We start from the raw sequence: 18,697 nt of genomic DNA, 5'->3' as shown, positions 1-18,697 counted from the left end.
TATATGCTCCTTTTTCCTTTCCATTTATCACCCCCTATAACACAAACCCTCTATATTTTCTACTACCAACTTTAAGTATGGATTCGCTTATACTAGATCACGTCTGTTATATAAATACTTGAATTTATACAGATTAGTGACAAATACCCCGCCTGCCGCTCAAGCCTTATAATAATTACTTTTTTGAATATTCTTCTATTTTCGAAGAGTCGATATAAAAGCACACCCTCTCTGCGTAGCCACCAGCTAAAGGTTGTATATATATCTACGCAAGATAGATCACATCACTGAATCCACTCCCCAACCCACTTCTCAACCCACTCCCTCTTGACCCCCTCGACGCTCCGCAGCTTCTCGCTTCGCTGGGCTGTTAGCTGCGTGTCCAACACATTCTCTGCCTCGGTCTGTTCCGACATTATATCCTCATAGAAGTAAAGCAGTTTAGCCGCCGGATTCTTCTCCAGCAACGTCTGCAGCTCTCCATCTCCAGCGGACGTGCCTCCCGCGGAAGACTCGAGATCTTGCCGTATCCGTTGTAGCCAGTCCCGCGACGGGATCGTCTCCAATGGTTTCCCAGACGATTTGGACAGCAAATCCACCACCACAGGGAGAATATCCCCCCAGGTTGAAGCGTGCAGGTTAACAGGGTGAGATACGGAGACGGGCCCGCTCGAGCCGTTGTCTCCCAGTGCCAGCTCCGTTAGTACCTCCGCTAGAAGGTCCACTGGCATCCAGTCAATCCGATCCGACTGCGGTCCAATGTTGTCGGGTACAGCGCCCACGTGTAATGAACTTAGCACCAAGCTAGGGAACCATTCGGCCTTGTTCCATTGACCTGGTGTGCGCACTGCACCGGCTACTTGACCGACTCGTGCGATGGAGGCACGCACGGTGCGCTTCCGTGCGGCGTGCTCCAAGAGCTGCTCTGCGAGATACTTGCTGTTGGCGTAGCCATTTGGTGCTGGGGTCGCGGTCTGGATTACGGTTTCTGGGGTAAGGCCGGATGGCGTCCGGTGGCCTAGCATGGAACTTATCGAAGAGATGAAGAATAGAAGTGGGGATTTAGTCGCGGAAGAGCAGAAGTTGATGAGGTTTGCTACACCCGACAGATGCGGCTTAAAGGAAGGGAGTGAGAGATTAAAGTTGACTGCCCATGCGTTGTGGATCACTAGAGTGGCAGTGTTCTGCAGTTTCTGAAGTACATCCGGTGACACTCCCAGGTCTTTTTGCGTCAAGTCGGCAGACCAGAAGCTGACGCGGAAAGGGTCCAGTTGTTGGTGCTCGAGGCCGAAGGCGTCGAACTTTTGGCGCTGGACCGCAAGACTATCGGCCTTTCGATTCAGGCAATGGACATGCGTCACAGAGGGATTTCTCAGCAGGGCATCCAGGAGATACGTGCCTAGTCGGCCGGTAGAGCCGGTAAGGACAACGGTGTGGGCCTGAATGATGTTAATCTGACCCTGGACTTCTTGCAAGAGACTGTTTCTTTCCCGCAGCTGGGCCTCTCTTTCCTCCTCCTTGGTGGTTTCTTGATTGTGCTGGGCTTGGAGAACTGCCTGTGTCAGTCCTGACACCGACGAATATAGATATATCATGTTTGGGGTTAAACCAGGGAAATCCAGGCCGCGCTTCAACCGCCGAGTTGCTGTGATGGCTTGTAGCGAGTCAAAGCCCAGGTCAAAGAAATTAGCTTCATCGCTGAGCTGTTCCTTGCTCCACCCGGTGATAGAAGAAAGGGTCTTCCGAATAAAACCAGCGATTACCGGGGCATCTTGTACACGACCAGGACCAGGTAGATCTTCGTCCGCCTCCGCCAGCTGATCTGCATCGGCGTACAACGCATCTAACTCCGGCGCATACGCAGCTAAAGCTCCCGCTCTCTGGACAGTGCCCTTGCTAGCGCGCGGCATCGGTTTCCCGGGCTTGGTAAACAAGATATGTGTTTTTGCAATGCGAGCGTGCGCCGGACAGACAGCATTCGCTTCCTCGATGCTCGGCCAAATTTTCTCAATGACTGCGGCCCGTTCGCTGGGGCTCAGCTCTTTCTCGGTGTTGGCGAGTTCGACAAGGAGAGAAGCTTGGAAACGCCGGGCCCCTGCTACCAGCGCTGCAGACACTTCGGAGTTGGCAGCAGTAATGTGCTGTTCCAAGGAGACCGGATTTGTCTTCTCACCGTTTAAGAAGACTATCACATCGTCTGCGCGGGCGCTCCACCGCCAGAGGTCAGGCTTGTTTGGGTCGGGATGCCGGACAAAGAGGTCCTTGGTGCTATACTCGTGGAGGTCGGGGAACATTGTAAATGGCACCTGTTGGCCTTCCCTCTCAGGGGTACGAATCATGAACAGCTCATACTCATCATCCGTCACGCGGCGCAGCTCAACTCCCATCTCTGGATGAAAATGGAGATACCTCCAGTCTTTCAATGGGTCTCGGTTGGTCTTGGAGTGGATAAGAGCCATCATGCCTACCTCCGAGGCTCCGAACTGATTCACCAGTTTAATCTTCGACGCAACCGTGTCACCAAGTGGCTGGGGTAGATCGCCTCCAGCATACAGAAGATAACCCAAATTCTTGGAAATGAAGTCCAACAGCTCTGGGTTCTGGGCCAGCTCTTGCAGGATGGAAGGGACAACTATGGCCGCATCGAACGGAGTCTTCTTCACAGCTTCTGCAATGCCTGCCCCTGTGGGGAGACCGCCCGAAGTGGCACAGACAATCGTCATCCCGATTGGAGGTGCGATAAACAGCGTGTAGGCTATACCAGCTGCCTTAAGAGCGGATCAGTCTTTAGTTTTGGAGGAATTGCCGTCTTCCCGGCTCAGAACAAACTCACATGAAACGGCGGCAGGGACAGGAAGGCTCTCTTCCCTACGCCCCAGCTGTCTTGGCTGACGAAGCCCTCGGGTGGCTCCAAAGAGGCCATACGCATGTGCTTTCGAGCCGAATCATGAGTGAAGAAGATTGGCTTGGGAATTCCAGTAGACCCTGATGTATGACTATTCTCGCGTTAGGGCAAGATCAGAAAGATAATAAGAAACGTGAATCCATAGATGGGAGCTTACATCGCCGCTAGCTTATCACTTGCAGCCTCGGGAAAGGACTTGGAATACTTGAAATAAGGATATTCCTTGCTCAACAAATCGTCTACCCCGGGAACCTCGAGAACGTCCAATTTGTGGGCCTCTAAGATGGTTGTCACTGGGGGCGGTCGGGGAGTGGGGACCACCATCTTCGTGCAGTTCAGACGCTGGAAGAGACTATTGTGCGCGGCTACGCTGTTGCGGGGCGACGTGAAGAACATCTGGGATGGCATAGTGAGTGGAATGGCTCGGAGGGTGGGCTATCCCGAAGGGGAGTGTGATCTATCTTCCTTACACAATATCCTGCCTTTACTGCCCCCAAGGCCAGGGCAGGGTATCTCACGTCGTTGGCACCGACGTAAGCCAATATCTCACCGTTACCAGGCCCCAGCTTCTCGGTGAGCCACCATGCCAGACCATTGATAGCATTCGCAAAGGCACGGTACGTTATGGGGCGGTATCCATGGTCATAGCTCATGGGATGGGTGGGATACTCGGCGTAGATGGCATCCGGCTTTGTTCGGGCGTAGTGATCAATGAGGTGGGGAATTAGCTGGGTTCGGGGATCGAACTCGGAGTCTTGAGTGACATCCATTGTGTGAACCGGAGGAAGCCTCTGCTGACAAACGGTAGAAGGGAGGAAAGAGATTCAGCTGACAGGAGGATATGAAGTGGAGGAGGAGGGGAATGTACGTTATTCTTTATACCTAATGATAATACAAAGACTAGCAGGGAAACAAAGAAAGAGAACAAGGGCTAGAATGGGTTATGGAAAAGGCTGATTTGCCTGTCAGCTTGTACTAGAAGACAGCCCATTGCATATCTCCTGGCCTGTGAGTTTCATGCAAGTGATCCTACGGTTTATGCTATGTTAATTTTTCATTTCTTTTCCTCTCTTTTTTTTGAGACAACATCATACCACACACCAATGGAAGTAAAATCCCGGAAACAATACCAACACAGCCCCATGAGTAGGGGTTGGCTGCAATTCGTATGACACTAATGGGAAAACCACGACTGTGGAGAAAAGGTACAGTACCAAAGTATCAGAGCTCTGGAGTATACACGCATTGGTGGTAAGCGCTCTTATTTGGGGCGCAGCTCACGCACAAAAAAAAACCAATAGAAAAAAAAAGCCATTGGGCCCCCAAATTGGCGTCAGCCTGCAGAGTAAGCACTAAGAAACTGCAGCTATTAGTTGGATCCTATGACGCGCCAAGAGTTGATCTTCCTATTCTCGGCCGATCCTTGTCTTCCAGATAAGTGTAATGCACACAGCTATCTACTTCCTACTATGGCTAAGCGATATGCTTGTTATATTGCATGCAGTATATCCCAGCCCATTGCTTATGTCCAGCCATGCCTTACGGTGCTCTGTGCTGTGCACTCCTGATAAGCAGTATTAGTTTGTGCTACAACCTCTATGTTGATAGGTCTATGTATCCATGTCCATTGTTGCGAATACGTTTGTGCAAGGAGATTGGAAGTGTCATTATAAAAGTGCATATGATAATACTAAATCAATGCTGAGTTTGTGACCAAATGGCATTTTTGCAGATCAAAAGGAACTTACCTAGTGTCAATATGGAAAAATACCCGAGACCAACGAATACGTCCTTACCTAAGCATGTATCTATCCAGTATGGATGTACAACGTAACGGCCTATGGTGCGTATTTTTTTTTTTTTCGGTCTCAAAAGTACCTATTTTTCAAGATCAAAGAATGCTAATTAACTTTCTTCTAAATAGGACGATATATGTACAATAACAGACAGAACCGGGCAGTGTTGATACAGGAGGTATTGATTTATGGACAGACCAGGAAAACAGAAACAAAAGAAAAAACAAGAGAAAAAAGAGAGGGAAAATCAGAACAAAACACGAACATCCTCCATGAAATTGGCATACAGACTCAGGGACACGCGCCCAATCAATTTGATCCGTGCACGCTAAATCTCCGATCCACCACGATCTGATCTTTAGGCATGTGAGAACAATGCTGGCCCAGCTCGACGAGCCCAATGGCATCCTCTTCATCATGCATCGAGTCCGTCATGCGCTTGAACTTGGTATGGCCCTTGCGGTCGAAGACGGGCCGAATTCCACTTCCACCGCTTTGTTGTGGGTTCGTTTCCCGAGAGTCATTTCTGGTCGTGAGGTTCAATTTCCGCCAGACAAGCTTCATCAGGGGACGGTATGTCGGCAGGCATGCCGCAATGAGATAGGTACCACCCTCAACAACGGTCCAGATGACGAGTTCGACGGCTGACCAGGTTCCGTCTGTCGCAGCGTCGGTCACGTAGAAGGTGTAGAATCGGAGGATGGAGGAGATAAGGCCTCTGCGATGGAGTCAGAGCGGGGCGGTGCTATAACAAGGTGCGCGATAAACGAGTACATACACACTTCCCAGCAGCAATGTGAACAGGATTCCCAGTTTGAGTCGAACTGAGGCATGAAGCTGCCAGACAACTGGAATCGGGAGGATCAACATGATGACATCTGTAAGGATATTGGCGAACCCAGCCCAGCGGAAAAAACTGTTGATATCGAAACAACGGCCCTGTTTGGTCCAGAAATAGCTGAGGGGCTGGCAAGAAAGGCAGCCGGCCACGAAGGTCGCGATCCAATTTGCGAGGATTATGGCTCCAGTGACGTAGCAGATGATGCGAAACGCCTTCTGAGTGAAAATGCTGAGGTATAAGTATAAGATAGAAAGCTTCTGAGGGACGACGGTACCCGTGTATAGGAGCGGGATGATAATGATGAACTTTCCCCAAACCACAATCATCTCTGGATCAATCTGGAGGACGCGCGCTTCGTGGAGGCCGACGCCGCCATAAGTCACGTCCGCTTGTGATAATTAGCTGTTATGTCTATTGTGCGTTCGTAGAATGTTTTCATGCTAACCATACCCATTACACAGGCCGCCGTGGCCATGCAGAGCACATACGCAAGACCGATGAGACCGTCATCCCAACCAAATTTCAGGCGGCCAACTGCTTTGGAGGTATAGCGCAGTGCAACCGCAAGCGTCTCAAGAGACATGAACACCGCAGTGATGGTGTAAACCATAGCCTGTTTTGACTCTTGGAGGAACTCCTCCGAGTACTCCTTATGGCTGGCCATGGTTCTGCGGCAGATCACACGTTCACCGGGGAGAAGAGGGGGAGTCGGTCACACAAAAGTACAGGTTGTTAATGAAAATAAAGATGCCAATCAGATTGCGCATCAGCAACTTTTCTTTCCCCCTCGGACAACGCCCTCGTGGGACGTCATCCATTGTACTAGCGGCATTCTGTCGCTTGGGGAGTCTATTTCGCCCCTAACGTGCCTCTCAAGACAGTGTCAAAGAACAAATGAGGTGAAAGCCCAAAAGATAGCATCTGCAACACCCAAGAAGAATTTGTGAGGCTTGTTGCAAGCGAGCTGGGGGCTATTTTCTAAAGTGAGGAGGTAATATAACGATGTACTGTTTAGCGCAGTTAGCTCAGCGAATGTCTCACTCAGAGCAGAACGCCATTCGATTATTCCATAGTAGCTATTTTCAATAACGTTTGGTGTCCACTGTATCTTATTGTTTTAACAGTATTTAATAAATTACTTTCCATAGACACATTATATTACATCTTTAAGGAATGGGAATTTAAATACAACCTGGGGGCAATAAGACTATTTTAGAAAATTTAGTACTCGGGATATCTAGACAAGCCTGTCTGGGGGCCGATTAACAAGGCCTGGGCGTTCGGGAACATGCCGCTAAGATAAGCGAACTTATAGTTTAGATGCCTCATAAAGACACCTAGGGCTATAGTCAACTATATATTAGCTGAAAATACAATAGTAAAAGTATTAACGAAACAACCAGTAAGGCGGACTTCCAAAAATTTTTATCACTATGCGATTTCTTTGCCTCCACGGGCGAGGCACAAACAGCCAAGTATGTATTTGTTCTATGCCTTCATCTTGAGGCAATGTAGCTCATGCTTAGAAATACAGATCATGGAATCCCAGATCGGTACGCCAAAAAATCAATGTGGGACACGCGCACCGTGACTGACTACTACTTCGATAGCTGCCCTTCGCCATGAGCTGGACAGTATACACACCTATGATTTTGTTGAAGGCACGATCCCTTCACCATTAGCTCTAGGTGTGATCCGACCCCTTCCCTCCTCATCCGTTCATGGGCTAAACGGTTCGCCTTACCTAGAGCTACGGGACTTCTTCCCGAGCAACCAGACGTACTATGACTACTTCTCTGCAGAGTCGGCGGACAGTATAATCGCGGCTCTGGACAGCCTTGCCAAATTTCTCGAGGTGGAGGGTCCTTTCGATGGTGTCATTGGGTTTTCAATTGGCGCAGGCCTGGCAGCCACGCACCTCATCCAGCAAGCGCTGCGCTACCCAGAGAAACCGTCTCCATTCACATGCGCCATATTTTTCTCCGCAGCGGCTCCAATCGACCCCCTAGCTTTAGAGCGTGGTGAGGTGAGATTGTTGGATCCCGATACCCACCGCCATCAATTCTTGCTGGGGTTGCCTACGGCGCATATTTGGGGGCGGAACGACGATCTATGGAAGCACCGAAGCGAGATGCTCTACGCCGTTTGCGACCCCAAAGGGCGGGGCATGGTTCTGCACGATGAAGGACATGCCATTCCAGGGGCACGGGCAAAGGAGGCATTGCTGGAAAGCGTGAGGCTCATCCGCAGGACGGTGGGTAGAGCGGTAATGGCAAGTTAAACTATCACATAAGAACTAGAACATGTTTGCAGGAATGAAGGAATGCAGTGCCATTCAGACTATCCTTGTCCGTAGCCGGGCTCTCTGTAACGGGAGTCTGGTCTGCCAAGATGGACTTAACTCGATCCATAGTATTGCTTTTACGAGGACCCACATAGTTACTAGACTATACTGGATGCGTATACCACTGACACAACAGGAGGGGACGATTCAATGCTAGCGCAGAGCCAGGTTGGCTTGATATGGATTTATTCCACAAATCCATGACTGCCTCAACCAACATCTATAGTTTCCACTTTCCTGACCCATTTGGAAAACAGTAACTTCCGTTGCACCGGGCGCATATTTCGTCTGGGCGAAGTTGGGTTCGATAAATGAATTACAGTTGGATTACTGTTAGAGTTCGTACCACTACTACTACTGCAATTCAACGGCCCTATCATAAGTACGTCAATAACCAACAGTTGGGGTATGAACGGGGTCGTACCTGCCCAATATCAACCTTGCAGGAGCTATATGAGAAGAAATGGACATCGGAAACTGCATTTTGTTCGGGGCTATGACGTCTTCAGCCATAGACTTGGGGCATGTGGGATATCTTGCCGACAACTGCAGCGCTAGAGTGATCTACTAGAATAAATGGAGCATATGGTTGGAATTGCAAAAGGAAACGGTCCAATGGTTGGCCATTGGAGCGGCCTGAAGACTATGTACTATAATCTTCGCTTCGTGCAGCTCAACCCCCTCCCTGTACCTAGAGCTGGATAGAAATCGAAACACCAATTTCCACAACCCAGGATTTTGCTTAGCGTGAAATTTTGCTTTTTCTCAACCGCCTTCTGATGGTATTCGATTATCCATACATTACTATCATTTATTTATTTTTTTAGTTCCTCTTTCAACCAAGCCACCAATCTGCATGACCCCCAAACACTTACTGCCAACAAAGATAAGACATATACTGCGATACTAGTTAGTGCCTTGGTGGCTGACTCGGCTCCATAGGTTTCAAAGGAATGAGAGCGGAGTTTATGGTAAACAACGGTGGTAATGCTGAAACAATGGCGTTACATGTCTGAATAATGTCGACCGGGTGGTTGTACGTGCCATATGATTTAGCCTCTTTATGGAAGTATTTCTAGATCCAATGTTGGGGGGACACTTTTCAGCTCATCATTTTTCTTCTTAAATTTACCGGTGCATTATATTTCTGTTTCAACAATGACCATCCGTAGCTTAGACTCTAGCTTCTCCCCGGACACATTGCACAATGGCTTTCCGAACGACCATGCGGAATTACCTAGATCTGACGATTTCACAGACTATGGCGATGATGATAGGTTGGAACCCATTGCCATAGTGGGTTATGCCTTTCTGTTTCCTGGCGACGCTACAGACTCCAAAGGACTCTGGAAAATGATGATGGAGAAGAGATGTGCCGTGTCAGAGTCGCCGGAAGATAGGATAAGCGTGTCCGGCTGGTGTCATCCAGACCGTCGCCGACGAGGACAAGTATGTGGCCCTCAACGAGTCAGGTTGGCATTTTTTGGCTAAGGCTTTCTAAGTTTACCGCCCGTGGTGCACACTACCTAAAAGAAGATGTATCTCTATTTGACGCACCTTTCTTTTCCCTCTCCGCGGACGAGGCGGCAGCGCTAGACCCACAACAACGACATCTGTTAGAGGTCACATACAGAGCTCTGGAGAATGGTAAGCAACGCCGGAGGCATATGAGAATATATGCACCGACACTGGTAAGGCTGACGCTTAACGCTAGCGGGTATACCAATGGAGAAGGCCGTTGGATCACGGACGTCCGTCCATGTCGGCTGCTTTAACAATGACCACGAGCTTATGACCTGTAAAGATGTGGAGTTGAGTGCAGATTATCACGCCGTCGGAATCAAGATGAGTATGAATGCAAACAGGCTCAGCTGGTTCTTCGACTTCCGTGGTACCAGCATGAATGTCGATACCGCATGTTCGAGTAGCCTGGTAGCTCTAGATATGGCATGCCAGGGCCTACTATGTGGAGACACAGACATGGTAAGATCGGGTCCTTTTATTATAAGTGGTAGTGCTAACAAGTATGGAGGGTATCGTGGCTGGCACAAATCTGATCTTGTCAGCTGACATGATGCAAGTCCTTTCTAATGTAAACATGCTCTCCCCGGACTCGCGGAGCTATGCTTTCGATCATCGAGCCAACGGCTATGGTCGTGGCGAAGGCACTGGCACCTTGGTGATCAAGCGTCTTGCTGACGCAATTCGGGATGGCGACACAATCCGCGCAGTCATCCGCTCAGCTGGCTCCAACCAAGATGGACTTACCTCCTCGGGAATCATGCAGCCAAACGGCACTGCCCAGGCCAATCTGATCCGCGCTACGTACCGGAAGGCTGGTTTGAGCATGAAGCCCACCCGGTTCTTCGAGGCACATGGCACGGGAACGCCGGTGGGGGATCCAATTGAGTGCAATGCTCTAGGAGAGGTTTTCCACAGTGTCCGTTCCACGGATGATCCTCTGATAGTGTATGGACTGCACACACACCTTGCTACCCCGAAATATGTATTTGCGGTTAACAGTGTATATCATCTACCAGAGGCGCGGTGAAATCAAATATCGGTCACCTCGAAGGGGCCAGTGGAATTGCCGCCGTGATTAAGACAATTCTCATCTTGGAGAGTGGCATGATCCCACCGAATACGAACTTCGAGAAGTTAAACCCGAAGATCGACCTGGAGTTGCTGAATCTCAAGGTGAGCGAGACAGTCTGCTGTAAATGAAGAAGGGGGGAACGTGCTGACTCCCTTTGTGACAAAGCTCCCACTAGCACCGACGCCCTGGCCGACGCATGGTCTGCGTCGCGCATCCGTCAACTCATTTGGTTTTGGAGGGTCCAACGCCCACGTTGTGTTGGATGATGCATTCCACTACCTTCGGGATCGTGGCCTTGTGGGCAACCATGTAACAGCTGAGTTCCCCCCAACTTTGCTAGAACAAGAACGTGAACAGCGGCAAGGATGCGTGGAGAGCCAATTCTGCAACGAGATCAGGCAGCCTACTAATTTAGAATCCCCTCTCAGCCTTTTGGTGCTGTCTTCATCCAGTAGAGCAAGCATTAAGGATGTTGTCACTGCTTATAGGTCCTATTTTAATGCCTTGGCATTGCCCCCAAGCCGTATTGGCTCATACATAGCGGACTTGGCACATACGTTGAACACACGTAGAAGCGCTTTGCCCTACAAGTGCTTCTGGTTAGCATCAAGCCTGGAAGATCTTCGGCATGTGGAAGAGAAGGCGTCTTCAACCTACCAGGCGCTCGAGAAGCCCGTACTGGGCTTCGTATTCACGGGCCAGGGTGCACAGTGGGCGGGAATGGGACGCGAACTGTTCAAGTATCCCGCTTTTAGGAACAGCATCTGTGAGTGCGAGATTGCTTTGCGTAGTTTTGGGTGCATGTGGTCCCTACAAGGTGGGTAATCCTTAACATGAAATCTAGCACGTTGCTAAACGATGGTAGATGAAATCTTGAATGATGATGGCACTTCCCGAATCCATGAGCCTGAGTTGGCCCAGCCAGCCAACACAGCATTGCAGATCGCACTGGTAGATCTTCTTGACAGTGTTGGGATTAGCCCTGCAGCTGTCATTGGACATTCTTCGGGGGAAATTGCAGCAGCATATACCCTAGGCGCTCTCTCTATTGTGGAGTCGATGGAGATCGCGTATTTTAGAGGCGTATGTGCAGCGGAGCTAGCACGAAAACGTGAGCCAGCTGGTGCAATGGTCGCTGTTAAACTGTCAGAAAGGAATTCCCGTATCTATATTGATGAGGTGTCCAGGATTCACGGCTGTCAGCGAATTAATGTGGCTTGCATTAACAGTCCGAAGAGCGTTACAATCTCTGGAGACACAAGCCATGTGGAAACACTCATAGGCCTCCTTGACGACAATAAAATCTTTGCAAGGAAGCTGAAGGTTCCAGTTGCCTACCATTCATTCCATATGAAGCATGTCTCACCCGCTTACCGAGAGCACATGAAAGATCTTAGACCTGACGAGAGTCGATCCTGTCGTGGAGTTATGGTCTCTTCTGTAACCGGACAAATAGTGGATTCTGCACAGTTACGCTCTTCGGAATACTGGATTAACAACCTCGTGTCCCCTGTCCAATTCGCACAATCTTTGCTGAAGATCTGCACCGAATCAGGTCGTAAGATTCGAAAGAAACTGGACCTCAGTCATAGGTCGCAAATAGGTGTTAATATTTTGTTAGAGATTGGGCCACATGCCACTTTACAGGGCCCTATTCGAGACCTGGCCGAGACCCTTTCGTGGGGACAAGATATTAACTACGTCCCAGCCATTCGACGAGGAGAGAGCGCGGCCAAAACTTTCCTCGACGCGATCGGCCAACTTCATTGTCTGGGATGCCCAGTGAACCTGGAAAGTGTCAACAAGCTTTCAGGTGTGGTTGGAAAGCGCCAACGGGTGCTCGTCGACCTCCCACAATACCCATTCAATCACTCCACGTCCTACTGGCGCGAAAGCCGTATAAGTAAGGAAAGCCGCATTGCCAAGCAAGGGAGACTAGATCTCCTTGGAAAGCCAGTAGTGGATTGGAATCCTTTGGAAGCTAGATGGCGCCATCATATACGCTGTTCAGAATTGCCGTGGGTGGAAGACCATGTAATCAATGGCGCTCTCATCTATCCGGCCGCTGGTATGCTTGTTATGGCTATTGAAGCTGCAAATCAGACTGCCGATTCAGGTCGGAACGTTATGGGATTTCAGCTCAAAGATGTTAAATTCAAGCGTGCCTTGACCGTTCCCAAGACCGCAGATGGTGTGGAGACCAATCTGCTTCTCCGCACTTTGAAGGATAGCAACAATTCGAATGTACCCTGGTTAGAGTTCAGACTTTGTTCATTTGAGAGTAGCGAATGGCATGAAAATTGTCATGGCTTCATCAAGGTGGACTATTATGTGACGAGCAACAAACTTCAAGGGGGAAGCCATGAATTGGAGGATTGCCTTCAACAAGATGACGCGATTTCCCAAGCTTGTGTGACGAACTTCAATCCCAAGCAATTATATGAATGTCTGAACTCGAGTGGTTTCGAATTTGGGCCTGCCTTCCGAACAATTATTGGTGGCAAATGTAACAGCTTACATCAGGCTAGGTCATTAATCAAGGTCTTTCCGTGGACTGCAGAGCAGTACCCCCAGCCGCACGTTGTTCACCCTACCACCTTAGATGGCATCTTTCATCTGACTGCCGCGGCTCTGTCTGAAGGAGGCCAAATCAAACTTCCCACTGCCATCCCCACGGGCATTCGCAACCTCTGGGTTAGTAAGGAAGGCTTAAGCCATCCTACTACTGAGGCAGTGCATGCTTGTGCATGGAAGACAGCGCTACACCGTCGTGGGCACGAGTTTTCCATCTGCGCCCTGAATGAAAAACGAGATCGGATACTTGCTCAGGTAGATGGCATTCAGTCAACCGTTGTCGCCGACCGCACCAGAGAGATTGGGAACCAAAACGAAACGACGCCGACCAGCTACCATGTTACACGAGTTCCAGACCTAGGTATGCTTACCACAGATCAACTCGCTAGGTATTGTGAGCAAGCAAGACCCCGAGATGTAGAACCGCTTCATTTTTTTAGGGATTTGAACTTTGTCCTATACAAGTTCCTCGATCAAGCTCTTAAAGAACTTGGCGACACTAATGTGGAGGCCGTACCGGCACACATCTCCCGGTATACCCAATGGGCGAGACTACAGCGGTCCAAATACGAAATGGGACGACTCCCACTCAGCCGACCAGAGTGGACAGAGCTTTTACAGGATCCAGAGTACTTTGACACAGCTTGTAACCGTGTCGCTGCCGAGAATAACCAGGGCGAAGTCCTCATCCGTACTGGGCGCAATCTGGTTCCTATTTTGCGTGGTGAACAGGATCCATTGCAGTTCTTGTTCTCAGGCGACACGATGGTCAAGTTTTATCAAGAAGTCAACAATCGACCACTCTGTTTTGATACCTGGGGCTTTTACCTCCGAACTCTGGCACAAGGGAATCCAACGATGAGGATACTTGAAATCGGAGCCGGTACTGGTGGAACTACGAACCATATATTGCATGCTCTAACCCTCGGCAGCGGGGTCTCTGAGAACAGCCCCCTCTATATAACATACGACTTCACTGATATCTCTGCAGCATTTTTTGAAAAGGCAGCGGAGCGCTACAAAAAATTCCCTCGCATTAATTTTAAGACCTTGAACATAGAGGACAATCCCTCCTTACAAGGCTTTGAGCTTGGTTCATATGATTTAATCGTGGCGGCCAATGTTTTGCATGCCACACCTAGTATCCTCAAGACAATGCATAATGTGCGCGCCCTCTTAAAGCCCGGTGGGAAATTGATGCTTTACGAGGTCACTCGACCGGAAATTATACGGTCTTCTTTCTTGACTGGGCTGATGGAAGGCTGGTGGGCAGGAGAAGAGGAAGATAGAGCCTGGAGTCCAGTGTTGACAAGTGATCAGTGGGACGCAGTACTGAGAAAGACTGGCTTCTCGGGTGTGGACATCGAGTTTCCCGACTTCCTTGATCTGGAATGTCAAGAAGCCTCCATCTTGGTTACCACAGCATCCAGATCAGCAGTACCTCGTCCGGTGCCACAAACTATCTACTTTGTTATCGATGCAAGCTCTGCTGTGCAGAGAAAGATTTACGAGGAGGCCCGAATTTTGCTTCAAGTCCAGGATCCCCAGTTGACCGTTGCGAGTGGTGACCTGGACCTGTGTGCCGCATTGCCATCTCTCGCAAGTGTGAATCTCGTCTTCGTCCAAGAAACAGAAACGCCACTACTGAGCGACATGAGTCGTGACACATTTACGAAGCTTCAGCATCTGGTTAACTACTGCAACTCCATTCTCTGGGTAACAGCAGGTGGCGGCCAATCTCCCAAGAGACCCGAATTTTCGATCGTTGATGGTTGGGCTCGGACTCTGCGCAGTGAAAGATCTAATCGGCGACTATCTACACTTGCATTAGATATTGAAGGCCATGTCAGCAAAACCCAGGTGTCGTATATTGTACGCGTTCTTATGGATGGGGTTCTAGATGTTGAACAGGAGACATACGAGCCTGAATTTGTCGAGATTGACGGAATCCTCCACGTGGTGCGGATCCAGCCCAATGCCTCCTTAAGTAATGATCTGCACAGGGCATCGCTCCCTCAGCAATCAGGCAACAAGCTTCTAGAGGAGGCTGGGCCTGTTAAACTCGTCTATACGGCCCCCGGCTTGCACAACACACTGCAGTGGACCGACGATGAGGAGAATGGGCTGCCACTGCTTCTGGATGAGGTAGAGATGGAGGTGAAAGCCGTAGGCCTCAACTTCAGAGACTGCCAGATTGCGTTAGGCAAAGACCCTGAGACAACTTTTGGTCAAGAGTGTGCAGGAGTGGTGGTACATGCAGGCGAGGCCTCTGGATTCCGGCCGGGCGATCGAGTGGCGGCTTTCGGGCCAGGTAAATTCAAGACCACAGCAAGATGCAAAAGTGACTCCATGTGCAAGATACCAGACAGCATGCCCTTTACAGAAGCGGCTAGCATTCCAGCTCAGTTTGGAGCGGCTTGGCAAGCCATCGTCGAGATAGGCCGTCTTCGAACAGGTGAAAGCATTCTCATTCATGCTGGAGCCGGTGGGTCTGGTCAAGCAGCTATTCAGATTTCACAGCATATCGGTGCTGAGGTTTACGCCACAACAAGTTCGCAGGAAAAGAAAGAGATTCTGATGATGGAATACAATATCCCCGCGGACCATATTTTCTACAGCCGAGATCCTACTTTTGCTAAAGGCCTAATGCGAAAGACAAACGGCCATGGCGTGCACATGGTCATGAATAATTTGGGTGGGGAAATTCTACTTGCGTCGATAGAATGTATTGCACCGTACGGCCGGTTAGTGGATACTCATATTAAGGAAACTTCATCCAGTTTCAGCCTTCCCGTCGCACTGTCAGGTCGACAAGCCTCATATACACATTTTGACAGTGCTCGCTGGGTGCGGGACAGACCACATGCGGCAAAGAAGGCCATCGAAACAGTGATCCGCTTGTTCGAAGATCAAAAGCTCCATGTGCAGAAGCCACTGCAGGTCTGGAGCGTCAGCGACATCGAAGAGTCTTTCCGTCAAATGGAGGGTGGCACCACAGTCGGCAAGGCCGTGGTGGAATTAACACCCCAGGCTCAAGTGCCTACCACGCTTAGCACGAAGGTCCCGTTCAGTCTCAATCCAAACGCTACATACGTTATCGCTGGGGGCCTAGGAGGCCTTGGCCGCACGATGGCCCGATGGATGGCTACGCGGGGCGCGAGACATCTAGTCCTCCTTGGACGATCCGGTGCAAAGGCCAAAGCCGCTTTCGAGCTGATCGAAGAGCTCGAGGGGCAAGGTGTCGCGGTTAAAGCTCCTCCATGCGATGTCACTGACTCGAAGTCTGTTAGACGGGTCATGTACGAGATCACGCAGACAATGCCCCCGATCAAGGGTTGCGTGCAGGGGTCGATGGTTCTCCGCGACCGGATGTTCCACGAGATGGCTTACGAGGAATGGCGTGCCGCAACTGAGTGCAAGACTCTGGGCTCTACTAACCTCGAAGCGAATCTTCCTAGGGATCTTGATTTCTTGGTTCTGCTTTCCTCCGTCAGTGCGATTGTTGGACTGCCTAGCCAGTCTAACTACGCGGCAGGGAATTCTTTCATGGACGGCTTTGCGCGCTGTCGGGTTGCGAAAGGACAAAAAGCCATTTCTGTTGATCTAGGAGTTATGGTCGATGACGGCATACTTGTTGAAACCGCCGGGTTGGCAGAAAAGGTGCTTGAGTATGGCTCCCTGGACCCAGTGAGCCGCTCGCAATTTTTCAGCATCCTGGACTACTACTGTAACCCGGAGCAACCGCTATTGATCCCAGATGAGGCGCAGATGATCTTCGGGATTGCTAGCCGCGCTGACCGCTACTTGGGGAGCACGATGGTTGAGAAGCCACTCTTCCGTCGACTAACTTTGGAGAATGCCTCTAGCGACGTGTCGACAGAGGGCGGAGAAGATCAACGAGATTTCAAAAAGCTGTTCGTCGAGGCCAGCTCCCTGCAAGCAGCACGGGAAGTTGTAACCCGAGCACTGATCAACAAACTCAAGTGGTCGTGGCGAGTTGTCCCTGAAGATACAGAAGTGGATGTGGATGCGCCCCTGTACACGTACCGGGTCGACTCGCTCTTAGCCGTGGAGCTCTGCAATTGGATAGGCAGCCAGTTTGCGGCGGATGTGACGGTGTTGGAGGTGATGGGGGGTGCAACATTGGCTATGGTGGATATTATGGTGGCGACGCGCAGTCAACTAAACCATCCGGTGTGGGCGTGATAGTACAGATATGTACTATATAGGAAATCTATACATGTAACTCTTAGTTTACTCTGGCTCAGAAGTCGGAGGCAAAGGCATTGCTGAGAATGACCCTAGTAGCAATTGAACAAGACGACTCATCCTCTAACGTAATCGGACACCTTCACCTCAGGGAGCACTGGAAAGCCGCAAGATGTTGCCATCAGGCATGACTCGGTTTACACATGGATAGATATGTTCGCCACTTCTTATGGCGAATATGCACATAACCGAGGCCTGCAGTTCACCTCCCAGGCTTTCGATATATGCAGCATCGAGATTCTAGCACCGCTGGTGCTGGGTGGATGTCTTTGTATCCCATCTAGCCACGAGCGACTAAATAATCTTCCGCCGCATAGCGGCTTTCGAAGTCATGTTCACCGTCTTCATACCGACTTTGTTGTTGATGTGACTTAGGGGGGGAAGAAGGCAGTAAGCTCATCGAACAGCTGCACGCAACCAGTTGCCTAATATAGGGAACGATATATTATTAATGTCCTAGACAACGATAACCACTATATTTCCTTGGATGGTTGACTCTGGCACCTAGAATACATGAAGAGGGTTAAAGTACTCGCAAGTTAGGCAACCATATAATATGCAGATCATTACTTTATCAAGAACCAACATAGAGAGGTAGCAATTTGAACAGAGCCTACACTGCGTGGAACCTCTACAGCAGCTCCAACAACCTGGTTTGCGGCAAGGAGTGCTATAGCAGAAAGTAGGGTAGCACCAAAAAGCATCTTGAAAAGATTTTCTAAATGGAAATTATTTACTTTCAAATAATATTCGAGAGTGATGGATAAAGATTTCGGAGATAAAACTGAAAGCTAAAGATTCTTTGGCCTTCTTATATTTGTTGTCTGCCTGATCTATTAACAGTGGGGGTGGTTGTGCCGCAGTATATATATTAACTAATATTTATTTCTCTTCTTTATATTCACCCAGAACATAGAACAAAACTAACAATTTAATCCACGATCTTTCTCTATCTTACCATTTGGAATAATAATATCCCTATTAAAAAATATAAGCCCGAAAACAGCCGATTTAGAGGGAGAAAGAAGAAAAAGGGAAAAAAGCCTTATCTAACCGCCCATATTGCAACCCTGGTAGGATTATTATTATTATTATTCTTCCATATTATAGAGCATTTTTCAGTCAGAGACTATGCATGCTCTACCTACCACCCCTGGGTGGTAGGATTTGAACTAACAAACAGATACGTACATAGTGGGTAAAATCAAACATGAATAAGCAGTATGACATTCTAGGAGTGGGGAGGACCTTATAAAAGGGGTTAAACCATGTGGAATTCCAACTCTTTTAACTGTTTTTGCTCTGTTTTCCTTTTTCTACTATTTGTTTTTGACTATTTTTGTTTTAAGGATCCAGGAGCCACTTTCTAGTG

General features: G+C 49.3%; 4 protein-coding genes across 4 annotated transcripts; 2 read left to right on the top strand and 2 right to left on the bottom strand.

Moving 5' to 3' along the window:
• Positions 1–284: 284 nt before the first annotated feature.
• ATNIH1004_002102 (putative secondary metabolism biosynthetic enzyme) lies at positions 285–3,675 on the bottom strand (the record flags this gene model as incomplete). The annotated part of the gene is made up of 4 exons (XM_033566797.1): positions 285–2,768; positions 2,834–2,996; positions 3,063–3,301; positions 3,376–3,675. The coding sequence occupies 4 exons, from the start codon at positions 3,673–3,675 to the stop codon at positions 285–287; spliced, it is 3,186 nt and encodes a 1,061-aa protein (XP_033428792.1).
• A 1,335-nt stretch (positions 3,676–5,010) lies between these two features.
• On the bottom strand, positions 5,011–6,206 carry ATNIH1004_002101 (uncharacterized protein; the record flags this gene model as incomplete). The annotated part of the gene is made up of 3 exons (XM_033566796.1): positions 5,011–5,419; positions 5,480–5,930; positions 5,993–6,206. 3 exons carry the CDS (start codon positions 6,204–6,206, stop codon positions 5,011–5,013), a joined length of 1,074 nt encoding a protein of 357 aa, XP_033428791.1.
• Positions 6,207–6,975: 769 nt separating this feature from the next.
• On the top strand, positions 6,976–7,823 carry ATNIH1004_002100 (uncharacterized protein; the record flags this gene model as incomplete). Its single annotated transcript, XM_033566795.1, has 3 exons — positions 6,976–7,017; positions 7,077–7,095; positions 7,153–7,823. The coding sequence occupies 3 exons, from the start codon at positions 6,976–6,978 to the stop codon at positions 7,821–7,823; spliced, it is 732 nt and encodes a 243-aa protein (XP_033428790.1).
• A 1,221-nt stretch (positions 7,824–9,044) lies between these two features.
• ATNIH1004_002099 (type I polyketide synthase) lies at positions 9,045–17,262 on the top strand (the record flags this gene model as incomplete). The annotated part of the gene is made up of 7 exons (XM_033566794.1): positions 9,045–9,335; positions 9,389–9,533; positions 9,601–9,869; positions 9,919–10,355; positions 10,427–10,583; positions 10,648–11,299; positions 11,348–17,262. 7 exons carry the CDS (start codon positions 9,045–9,047, stop codon positions 17,260–17,262), a joined length of 7,866 nt encoding a protein of 2,621 aa, XP_033428789.1.
• Between the last annotated feature and the right edge of the window lie 1,435 nt (positions 17,263–18,697).

Source organism: Aspergillus tanneri, assembly GCF_003426965.1.
Source record: "Aspergillus tanneri strain NIH1004 chromosome Unknown AapTan_1_pilon_pilon_pilon, whole genome shotgun sequence".
NCBI lineage: Eukaryota > Fungi > Ascomycota > Eurotiomycetes > Eurotiales > Aspergillaceae > Aspergillus > Aspergillus tanneri.
The sequence above is the reverse complement of the archived record's forward strand: the minus strand, read 5'-3'. Positions and strand labels throughout refer to the sequence as shown.